This window comes from Pan troglodytes, chromosome 13 (assembly GCF_028858775.2).
Source record: "Pan troglodytes isolate AG18354 chromosome 13, NHGRI_mPanTro3-v2.0_pri, whole genome shotgun sequence".
In the NCBI taxonomy this organism is placed as follows: Eukaryota; Metazoa; Chordata; class Mammalia; order Primates; family Hominidae; genus Pan; species Pan troglodytes.
This window is the reverse complement of record NC_072411.2, coordinates 51,171,006-51,183,037: the sequence shown is the minus strand read 5'-3', so window position 1 is coordinate 51,183,037 and position 12,032 is coordinate 51,171,006. Positions and strand designations below refer to the sequence as shown.

The 12,032-nt window shown below is 39.7% G+C and overlaps 1 protein-coding gene across 17 annotated transcripts in view; it reads right to left on the bottom strand.

Annotated features, from left to right (window-relative positions):
- LYPD6B (LY6/PLAUR domain containing 6B) overlaps positions 1 to 12,032 on the bottom strand; it is a 176,826-nt gene that overhangs the window by 71,087 nt on the left and 93,707 nt on the right. For 3 of the 17 annotated variants that reach the window (XM_063790500.1, XM_016949796.3, XM_063790499.1), the window contains one exon: positions 255 to 352. The exons of the other annotated variants lie outside the window; for them this stretch is intronic. In XM_063790500.1, coding sequence (XP_063646570.1) covers positions 255 to 352 — 98 coding nt within the window. The remainder of the gene's footprint in view (positions 1 to 254; positions 353 to 12,032) is intronic. 17 annotated transcript variants of the gene reach the window in all.

Sequence of the window (12,032 nt, the reverse complement as noted above, 5' to 3'; positions counted from 1 at the left end):
ATAGTTTGCCATCCTCTGCATTAAGCTGAAGCCACTGATGAACCAGACCAGCTCTGCCATCATACTACAAGCTCCTCTGAGGCAGAAGTCATCATTTATTTTGCCCTGGGACCCCAGTTCTAACACAGTGATAAGTACATAGTCAAAGCTTAATATATGTATGTTAGATGAAAGAATCCACCACAAAGACCTCCCTTATCACGCAGTTTGAACTGATCTCATCTCATCTCTCAGGACTTGCTGACCACACTTACCCAATTATGCTGAGTGCTGTGGCTGTCCACTGGCTTGAGAGACTTAGAAAAACCACAGAATCCTTTCTTTGCCAACTTTCAGGTTGTTTTTTCAGTTTCTGATGTGAAAAGCATAAAATAACCACTCACTACTTATTTCCATAGCTAGCCTTTTAAAAGTAATATTAAAAGTGGGGATGATGCCAAGAAATCTGTTAAATATTCTTGTGCAGCTGTTCACATCTTAGCATTTAATTAGTTATAATTGCAATTTAAAAACAATTAAACTCTGTGGGGGTTATTTACTGCATCTCGTGATGATTCTGTCTTTATGCTCCTCAGAAGAGACAATTGGAAGGAGAGATCTGCTGAGATTGATAAGACAAGTTATTGTCACCCATAGCTAATTTCCCTTGTCATTATTTTAGGGTGATGGTGGTGTGATTTTTTTTTTTTTTTTTTTTTGCATCACATGTTGCAATGTTAGAACATAAATTTCTAAACTTTTCAAATGGTATAGTAAAAACATGGTGTAGACTTGTAGTTTTCTCTCACATCCTCAGCATAGGAAGACCAAGAACAACTGCCATTTCTCACCAAAGGTCCCTGCCCAGATCATAAACTCATTGTCCTAAAAAAAAAAGTTGGAACCAAAATTTACATACAACGAGCCAAGAAGTTGAGATGGAAAAACAAAGGGGAATTAGAGTGTGTTAATGGTCTCATCTTATACAAATAGAAAGCTGTCAATTAAGTTAAACTTTGCTGGGAAATAAATGGATTTATGCATATTTTTTAAAGTGTAGTGCATACATGTAATATCATAGATGGGATAGTAGGAGAGATAATGGACAAAAGGAAAAGAACTAAGGAAATCTGAATGATTATGCATGTTAACTAATAATAATGTATCATTATTGGCTCATTAATTGTAAAAAATGTGCCAAACTGATGTAAGATGTGAATAATAGCAGAAACTGAGTGTGGGGTATATGTGAACTCTTTGTACTATCTTTTCAACTTTTCCATACATCTATAACTATTCTAAAGTAAAAGTTTATTAATTTCTAAAACGAAGGTTACTCCCTAAAGAATACAATTAAGATACGTAGCTTGTAATCAGATGAAGAAGGAAAAAGGCGATTAAAAAAATACTTAGTTCAAGAGGGCAGGAAACCGGGCGTAGTGGCATGCACTTGTAGTCCCAGCTGCTCACGGGGCTAAGATGGGAGGATCACTTGAGCCCAGGAGTTCAAGGCCAGCCTGGGCAAAATAGTGAGACCCTGTCTCTAAAATTAAAACTTTTTTTTTTAAAGACAGGAGATACGAAAAAGTTGTCTATGGGGGGAGAGGTTGATAAGCATTATATACAACACACACAAAAGAAAGTGGCAAAAACAAAGTTTGCATTTTAAGGATGCGGTATCTCCTGTCCTGTTCCCCTAATTTAATACTTGGCTGGCACTCTCCAATTCCCTTCTCACTCAACACTTCTTTCACTCGTATCCCAGGCCCCTTATCAGTGATCTGCAATTCAATCAACCAATTAACAAATATTAACTGAGCCCCTGGTGTAAGACCCTCAATAAATGCTACAGGACCCCATTCCTGGAAAAAGCAAGATGGGTGCTCCATGGGTCTTCTTCGGGTGCACCTCCCAAGCCCAGTGCAGGGCTGGCTGCACTCAGCCAGTGCTCAATACACATTTGTCCAGATTGTCTCCCCACGATGGGTCTGCATCCTGGCTGGGTGATGAAGTCACCCGGGGAGCTTTTAATAAACGCCAATGCCCAGAGCCACGCCAACCAAGATTCAAATTTAACTGGTCTTAAGTGAAGTTGGCCAGAACACCAGTATTTTCTAAAAGCTGAGCAGAAGTTTCTAATATGCAGCATGGGCAGGGTTGCATATACAGGAATCCATAAGGTAAATGATAGCAGACCAAGTCTCGATGTTATCAGTTAACTATTATAACCGTACAGGTGCGAGAATTCCAAATTAGTACTATTTTCTCTCCAGCAGCTACTAACTCACTGTGCAGACAAGACTCGAGTTATGCAGCTGCAAACCAGGGAACACCAAAGACTGCAAGCAAGCCACCAGAAGCTTGAAAGAGAAGAAGAAAGATTTCTCTACAGATCTTAGAGGAAGCATGGCCTTGCTGACACCTTGATTTCAGACTTCTAACCTCCAGGACTATGAGACAATAAATTTCTGTTGTTCTGAGCCATCCGGCTTGTATTACTTTGTTATAGTTGCCCTGGGAAATTAAAATTAATAAAGCTTCCAATTAGGTACAGGGGGTAAAAGAAGAATAAGAGAAAATTTGATAATCCAACAGGAGGTTGGAATTTTTTTAATAGTAAGTAAAAAGAAAAAAAGTAAGAAAGATTTCATATAACAAATACAAAATAACATGGCAGAAAAAATTCAATATATCAGTAATTCAGAAACTATGGACCCATTAAATTCACTTGGAATGCAAAATGTTGAATGGCTTTACAAATCTGATTCATTGCTATGTAATTCCTAATGACATTTCCAGAATAACAGAACAAAATGATAGAAAATATACAAAAAATACAGAAGATGAAAAGACACACCAAACAACTTTAAATCAGGCTACCTCCCTGATTTCTCTCCCCCCTGTACTCCACGCGGATGCACCAAGTACAATTGTGGTCCTGCCTCAGGACTTTGCACGCATGGTTCCCATTTCCTGGAATGCTCTGCCCTAGACAGTCACATGGCTTACTCCCTGCATTCACTCAGCTCTCTGCCCAAATGTCACTTAGTCACAAAAGCCTGCCCTGACCAGCTTATCTAAAGAATATTCTACCCTATCAATCTCTATTTCCTTACCTGGTTTTAGTGCTTTTTTCATCACTTACCACCACCTGATGATTTTTGTTGGCCTCTCACATTAGAAGGTAAGTTCCATGAGAACAGGGACTTTTTTTTACTGTTATCTATCAGTACCTATAGCACACAGTAGGCACCAAATAAATATGTGCCTCTATCATAAAATTTGCAGATGGGAAATGTAAACATTGTTTTCTTTATGTTTTGGCCAAATCCCTTCTAAAGTGTTTATTTTTGCAAACTGCAGCTTCCTCTCTCCTTTTATGCCTAACGAACGATCAAAGATGGGACAAATGGAGAAAAGTTTTCTCTCTGGAGAAAGAAAATTCAAGATGGAGAGAAAGAATTTATGCCACGATGCTGGATTTTGTGGAAATTCACCAGGCATTTATTTCCTTGGTCACCCAATCATAAAAGTGAGGGAAAACCTTCTTTCAGCCAATGTGGGGAATACAACATCAATGCTACAAAAGTACTGGCATTCTAAATGCAAGGATGAGCTTAAAGAAATTATTTGAATCTAAGAGTGCGGGAGGGACATTGGCTCTCATGGTCCAGCAGGTATGAGTCGGATCTAGCTAACTCCCTGAGGATCAAGGATTCAATTGCCATGCTGAACGGGCACCCCTGATTCCTACAAGTTCAACTCTTTATGAGACTTCTCCCATTTACCTTCTCTGGACCTCGCTTAGCACTACCCTATGTGAGGGAATCATGGGGACAGAAGGAAGCCTCCTCGCCCTGCCACTTCCCAGCAGCCCTGCCCTGAAGGCACTCTCCCCACTTTGGTTCTTTAAGGGAGCCCCACATCATGCAAAGCACTGAACCACAAGCTCGCTCATTGCCTTGGCGTCACCAGCACTGACCAAGAAAAGATGGTGTTAGGTGTAGGCTACAAGCCAAACACTCAGGGTCCCCAGCCCTTTCCCACCACAGCCTGTCACCCATGAAATATAGAACAATCTGTCCAATCCCTCCCACATGCACATGGTCCTCTGGGAGCAGGTTATATACGTTTGTGAATTTATACACAGCCTGGTGTCAGGCCAATAAATTACTTCTGGAATTCAGTTCCAGTAAAGAAAAAAAAATCCACCCCCACACAACAACAAAAAAGGAAGGAAGCAAGAAATTTTAAAAAGAGGTGAGTCTTCTTTTCTTCCCACCCATGGGCTTTTCCAGTCCCTAGAAAGTTCTTCTTATAGTCTAACCTAATTCCTTCTTGAACAAATGTAAGACATATGTCTCTAATTTTCATGGGAAATGGAGAGGAGTTCACAACTATGATCCATATTACCTATCTTCAAATACTTAAAGGCCTCTCTCTGCCTTCTCTTCTCTAAGATAAACAAGTTCTCTTCTTTAAGTCTGTAATAATCATCCAATTTATTTCATGGCCCCCTTGATCTTGAAACATGGCAAATTTGAATAAGATATTTGTTTTAAAGTAGTTATGTTGCTGTAAGTTCTGCTCCTCTAATACTTAAACTTTCCCCATTATGATACCTCTTTGCTTGTTATATTTTAAACCGTGCCTTGCTGTTTAAATGAGGAATGAGAAAAGATTTGCCTTGCTAGCATCTGTCACCGCCGACCCTAGGTTGCCTCTGAAGTGTATGCTTACAGCCTTTACCTAAAATTATTAAGTGCTCTGGTGACATTATTACAAGAGGGGGCAGGAAGAGTGTCAACCTAATGAAGCGGCAGATTATATCTGATGGTCTCCATCTGAAAATCAGCACAGGCCAAGCTGTGTGCTAATCAAGCTACCAAGGGGCCTTCACCCTTGGACAACAGCAGCCTTTGACGACACCTGAGAGGAATATGAGCTGCCCCCTTTCTATTGCTAATAAGCTTAGTGGAGAAAGAGTTATGTTTCATGGAAAAGCCATGCTCTCCCCTTCCAGGGCAAGCATCCAAAGCATAGGGGCTCCAGGAGGCAATAAACCATTCCTTCCCGAGTTGGAACTCGAACCACCTTGCTGGAAGGCTGACACTGTGGCCTTGAGTTCAGGACTGCCAGCACTTCACGGTGCTACATGTCACAGGGTTTCCATGTATCCTTATTGAATAAATGAATGAATGAGTGATTAAGATTTACATTTGGTTCTGAACTTCCTAGTAAACAGCAAGAGGAATACACCAGTTCACGTAGTTTTCATGTGCATAAGACAGAAGAGAACATTACTTTAGAAAATATAACACTGCCAAAATTGTTTTGGAGAATGTTGAACATATGCTTCTGTGTGTTCTTAAAGTCCTCTGCTGATGGTCATGTGCAGTGGCTCACATATGTGTAATCCCAGCACTTTGGGAGGCCAAGGTAGGAGGATTGCTTGAGGCAGGAGTTCAGGAGTTCAAGACTAGCCTGGGTAATATAGCAAGGCTCTGTCTCTACAAAAATATTAAAAATGGGCCGAGTGTGGTACCCATACCTATAGTCTTAGCCACTTGGGAGCCTGAGGTGACAGGATTGCTTGAGCCCAGGAGTTCGATGACACAGTGAGGTATAATCATACCACTGCACTCCAGCCTGGGTGACAGAGCAAGACCCTGTGTCTACTTAAAAAAAGAAAACCTCCTCTGCTGAAAACCCATGCAAAAGGCCAGTGCTCTTTTCTTTATTTGCTAGGTGGAAAGATCTGTTGGTCACACATGGATTTTCCCATCCACATCTACACCTGCTTATGTGGCAAAGATAAAAGTCAGTAGCTTCTTCTCTACATCTTTAACAGCCAACCTGAACATACTATGGAGTCACATTCATTCAAACTGGTTGGGCCTGGAACAAGAAATCACATGGAGTACAGCAATACATAAATTGTTTCTCAGCAAGTGGTCAGATTCCACCTGCTAATAATGTGCAACTAATTCCAGACTTCCTTTCCCTCCCTAGGTTCATATTTACCAATGACAAGAGTCTGAATCCATATATTCAAACAGGAGTTCAGAGAGTAGAAAAGAGAACATAATTTGTGTTTTTTAAAAAAGTAATTTCATTGAAAAATGTCATCACACAAACTCCTTCAACTCAGGAGGAAAGAAGCCGCAGGATATTACTCTAGCTTCTAAGAAGGATAAATAGAAACTTGGAGGAAGCAATAAGCCTTCTGAATTTTGGAATTTAATGATACTTTATAAAGAGTGAAAAGATTAACTCCTAATGTCAGCCAGGTGGATGTGAAACAGATAATTTTATATGGTATTAGAGGTAATGGCATTGATACATCATGCCAAATTGCCCCAGAAAGATTGTATTAAAATTTAAAATATGTATTCCTTTGACCCAGCAAGTTTACTTCCAGCAATCTATTATAATGAAATAATAGAATATTTCTTTGTAAGGTGCAAAGTTATATGTATAGAGACTTATTTATAGTACAGATGTGTTGTTTATGAAAGAAAAAATGAAAACAATCTAAATGTCTACTAACAAAAATTTGATTAAATAAGCCCTGGCATATTTAAAGAACTATAATGATTGTTTCACTCTTGTATGCACAAATATTTATTGAGCATCTGCTATGCTGAGCATGGTTGTAAGCACATGAGTTGTTATCACATAAAATATACAAAAATCTCTGCTCTTGTTGAATTTATATTCCAGAAAAAATGTTTTTGAATAAAATTTTAATTGGTAAATTTTGAAATGCCTACATGTTTTTGAAATAGAGACATACATATAATTTCAGAGATACATATTTTCTTATGCATAGATAAGCCAGATATACCGTTAAATGAACCCTTTGCAATCTCTCTGAAGCTCCTGTGCATCCCTTACTTGTAAATGGGAAACCACTGGAGTATCCTAAAAATAAAATAATAACAGCCTGAGCTTTGGAACACACTTAAGTGAATTCAATCATGGCTTTGATATATACACTAACTGCATGATCTTAACAATTTAATTAACCTCACTCATCCAGTTCCCCCTCTTTGACTCACAGGATTACTATAAAAGTTCAAAGAAAAACAATACCTAAAGTCCTTTACACAATGCCTAGAAAATAGCAGATGCTCAATAAATGTCTGCTGCCTTCACTCTCTCCTTAGACTGCCTTGGGATTCAGAACACAACTACTCACTGCCTTTCTCTACTAATTTATTATCCAACTTAAAAGGAAATGCATCCATCCAAAACATTTAAATGAAGAATTATTGTTGCTGGATCAAAGGATTTTTAATTTTCCTCTCTGTCCTCTTTCTCTATCTTGGCCCATATATACAGAGCAAAAACCAATCAATCTTCTTTCCTTCAGCAACTACATCTTTGTACTCCTTAGCACTGTTCCCTCTTCATAGAATAAGCTGCCTAAAAACATTTTTTAATTAGGCCAATATTCATTAGCTTACTTTGACCAGTATTCACATTTTTTTCACAAAATAATTATTTTCTCACAAAGCTTATAAGTCAGCAAGGACAAATGCCTCTGCGGAATTTGGAGGAGCCATATCCTTCTAAACTAACTGCAACACCCTTACAATTTGTTTTCTATTGGGTGTTTTTCCTTAAATCACACACTTCACTTAATGCTTCAGCCTATGAACACAGTAAAATCTTTCAGTAGAATATCTATTAGAGAGTTGCAATCATGAAAATAAAATCCAGTGGCATAAAATAAGATGGCTCGTGACCCACTGCCATCTGGGAATGAGACGTTGTAACAGCGAATCTGCTAAGAAGCTAATGAAGACTTGGAATCTCTGGATGCTGGAGTTGGCCTCTGGCTGTAAGGTTCTACCAAAAGCCACGGTAATTCTTTCATTTAGTCCAGGGCACTGGTAGCTTATGAAATATTGAAAATAATGCTTCTTATGAAACTCACTGTTTCATCAGATAAATACTTTCAGGCACTTAGCACCAAGCGGAGAAAAATGTAACTTCTGAAGTAATGCTCTGTTTAGACTTAAATGCATATGAAACGGTGAAACTAATACATTTTTCTTTTTGCTTTGGTTGCCAGAATATTCTGAATAAGATATAAATCTTAATAACTAATTCATTCTTCTATGTAGTCAATAAACATATATGGAGCCCCTATTACATGTCAGCCCCCATGCAAACTGCTGGTAATTTTAAGCTCAAGGACACAGTGTCAGCCCTCCAGAAAGCCATGGAAAGATATGAATTAGCAGGTAGCGATGACTATGATTAGGCATTCATGGGATACTCTGGGAACACAAAGAAAGGGTACCACTCCCAGCCTGGCATGGGGAGGGATGGCAGGGAGAATCAAGGAAAATGTCCCCTTAATGTGACATAAGATATCAGCTCTGGTTCTTAATAAAGTATCTCTCATTGACTTCTGAGGCTTCTTAATTCTTTCTTTAAAAATATTTTAAACCTCCATAGAAATAGTTTGGAAAAAAACACACTTTTTTTTTTTTTTTTTGAGACATGGTCTCACTCTGTTGCCCAGGCTGGAGTGCAGTGGCATGATCTTGGCTCACAGCAGGCTCCGCCTCCCAGGTTCAAGCGATTCTCCTGCCTCAGCCTCCTCAGTAGCTGGGATTACCGGTGCCTGCCACCACCCCTGGCTTATTTTTGTATTTTTAGTAGAGATGGGGTTTCACCATGTTGGCCAGGCTGGTCTCGAACTCCTGACCTCAGGTGATCCACCCACCTTGGCCTTCCAAAGTGCTGGGGTTACAAATGTGAGTCACCGTGCCTGGCCAAAAATACACATTTCTTTATTCATACATATACATATTTAAATATGCACACAAAGCTCATTAAACAATATCCTTTTAACCTAAAGGAATTCTCAAAACTTACAAAAAAAATAGTTTACAATTGACATTACAAAGGGACCCTGGGAAAATCAGACACAACTGCAAGTAATCTTTTTTTTTTTTTTTTTTTTTTAATTTGAGACAGAGTCTTGCTCTGTCACCCAGGCTGGAGAGCAGTGGGACAATCTTGGCTCACTACAACCTCCGTCTTCTGGGTTCAAGCAATTCTTGTGTCTCAGCCTCCCAAGTAGCTAGGATTACAGGCGTGCATCACCACACCCGGCTAATTTTTGTATTTTTAGTAGAGATGGGGTTTCATCATGTTGGCCAGGCTGGTCTTGAACTCCTGACCTCAAGTGATCCATCTGCCTCAGCCTCCCAAAGTGCTGGGCTTACAGGCATAAGCCACTGCGCCTGGCCCTACAAGTAATCTTCAAAGAGTTGATGGTTGCTTTAAATATTTCCCATGATTCTAAAATAACTTTGGTTTTAAAATATTATTTTATGAATATAGCATGTTCTTAACCTTGCATGCTACTCTTTGTTCCAGCACACCAATTCCAAAGATCTTGATCAAGTAGCCCTGGGCTGGTAGACAGTGATTGACAACCCAGATTGACTACGTGGTCTCAGGATGGATCCTGGCTTGCTTCCAAATTTGGCTAATGCAAAGCTCTTGCATTCCTTTGCCTTCTCCCATACCAACTTTTCCCTCTGCCACATCATATACTGTGAGAGAATGGGGTTGTTGGCATAACTTCAAGTTATATCATTGATTCAAATCTATCTTAAGTAAACCTACTTTTATTTCAGATGAATACTCTCTAGCGATCTGAATTGCAGGGGCAGTAAAACAACTCTACATTTATGTAAGCATTCCCATCCCCCAAGGAATAGTTTTCCAGGCCTACAGATACCTTAGAAGCGATAAAGAGTTCAATAGGCTGGAGTCTTTTCTGTGGCTTTCTAAAATATCAGAATTCCATGTAATTGAAATATAATGAATTTGGTGCTTGACAACAACAACAACTGCTTTAATAAAGTACAATCTAGGCATAATTCTATAGCAGCCACCCTCATAAAACTATGGTTTAAATGAGAATAGCCAACTTGTAAATCAGAAGCAGCCAAGGTAGTAAGATGTGACTGCAGAGAAGAGCACAGGGATAAGCTGACTCCATCCCACTAAGCCCTCTGCCTGATCCTTCTCCAGCTCAAGTACATGGGGCTCTCTCTCTCTCCTTTCTTCAGGTCTCCGCTGTACGTCCCCTTCTCAGAACCACACTTCATAAAATAATACCACCAGCATTCCCCAGCCCCCTTCCCTGCTGGCTTGCTTTGCTTACTCTTCCTTCCTTCTTCCTAACCTTCCTTCCTTCATTTATTGTTTTCGCATAGCACTTGCCACCACTAGAAACATATTGCTTGTTGGTCTTTCCTCTCCCCTCAATATAACATATCCCCAGAGAACAGGAACCATAGCTTGTTCACTGCTGTATCTACAGCATATAGCACCAAGAAGGCATTCAATAAATATTTGCTAAATGGATTTTCTTTATTTCACTCTTTTAGCTCACACACATTCTCCTGTGTATCTCCATATTGACACTGAAGTACACTGAATGAAGGTAGAAAGAACATTCTCTCACCTTCCCTTCTCCCTGATTCTAGCAAAGAAAAGCACTCTACAAAAAGTCAAAGCCAACTGAAGCAAGTGCCCCAAGAAGTTCTGCTAATCTTGCAGTAATACATCTAGGATTATACCTTACAAGCCGACATGTGAATGTATTTCGACTTAGTGGTTCTGATACTCTTGAAAGATGCCCAACTCTGCATGGTTCCCAAGACTGTTCTCTAAGATATTCCCAAAGGGAGGAGAAATCAATACCAACGCCTAGTTGTGATCTTGAAGTGAAACAGATTTACTCTGGCTACACTGACTCCCTTTCCAGCACCTAAAGTCAAAGGACAGGGAGGAAGGAAAGGTACTAAGACCCACTAATTATCAATGAAACTATACTAATGAATAATTGTTTTATTGATAACTACTGGGTCTTAGTAACTTTCCTGGGTCTTAGTATCTCATTAAACTAACCACAGAGGCTTAGTACCTTTCCTGGGTCTTAGTACCTCATTAAACTGACCACAGAGCCTTAGTACCTTTCCTGGGTCTTAGTACCTCATTAAACTGACTACAGAGGCCCAGTTTCCCAAGACTACTTTGCAGTTTAGAATCGCTCTAGCCAAAGACATTCAATTTCCTGAATATGAGTCTGTGGGACCCTTTAAATCTTAAGTCTGGCTAAAGAAGAAGCAACCCAGATGCACATAGAAATGAGAGGCTGTGGGCCACATAATTCACTGGAGATCTAGAACCTAGTAAAAACAAAACTCTGAAATATAATTACATAAGTACTACAGTTCCTGATCCATAATTGTTCTTGGTCTGTTGCTACAATGAAATGCACCATAGAAAAAAATTTTTAAAGAAGTAAATAAATAATAGCATCAGTTCCCAGAAACTGAGGGCTTTGGACAGACTTTGAAACAATCTAAGTCTCAGAATTCTGTGTTGGTGCTTGCTACCAAAGTGTTCTACTAAACTGCCTGCCAAGCAGCAATGAAGCAGAGCCCTAGCAATTCATTCAACAAGCTACCAAGAGTGGAAGGCTAATTTAATGGGGCAGGGCCAAGCACAGTTAACAAACTGCACATCTGTAAAATGGAAATAAGTTGTCCCCAGTCTTTAGCAGCACATCTCCTTGCTAAGTAGCACTAAAAAGGCTTCAAAGCCTTTCTCCTTCTCGGCGTGTAGCTGCCAATGAGTTCATTTCACTTCCATCTGTGGAAAAGGAGAGGGAGCCAAAATGTTGGGCTTTGGCCCCACACCCACTAGAGCTGCCAGAGATTGAGAAATCGAGCTGCATCTAACCCCTTCCCTAGAGAAAGGGCCTAAGCAATCATGTTCCACTTGTCATTAACCTATGTACTTTTCTATGTCCCTTTCCTTTTGCCCAAACTGAAACCAAATCATGGTACATGAAAGGTGAGTCCATTTCTACGTGAACCCTTTGTAAATCTGTCCCAGGCTCCCTGGGTTCCATCTAGAATGCTGCTTCTGTTTGTTGCACACAGGGAATCTGGCATGGCCCTGGAAAATTTACATTTTCAAAACCTCAAAAAAATAAACTTCATTCTAGGCAC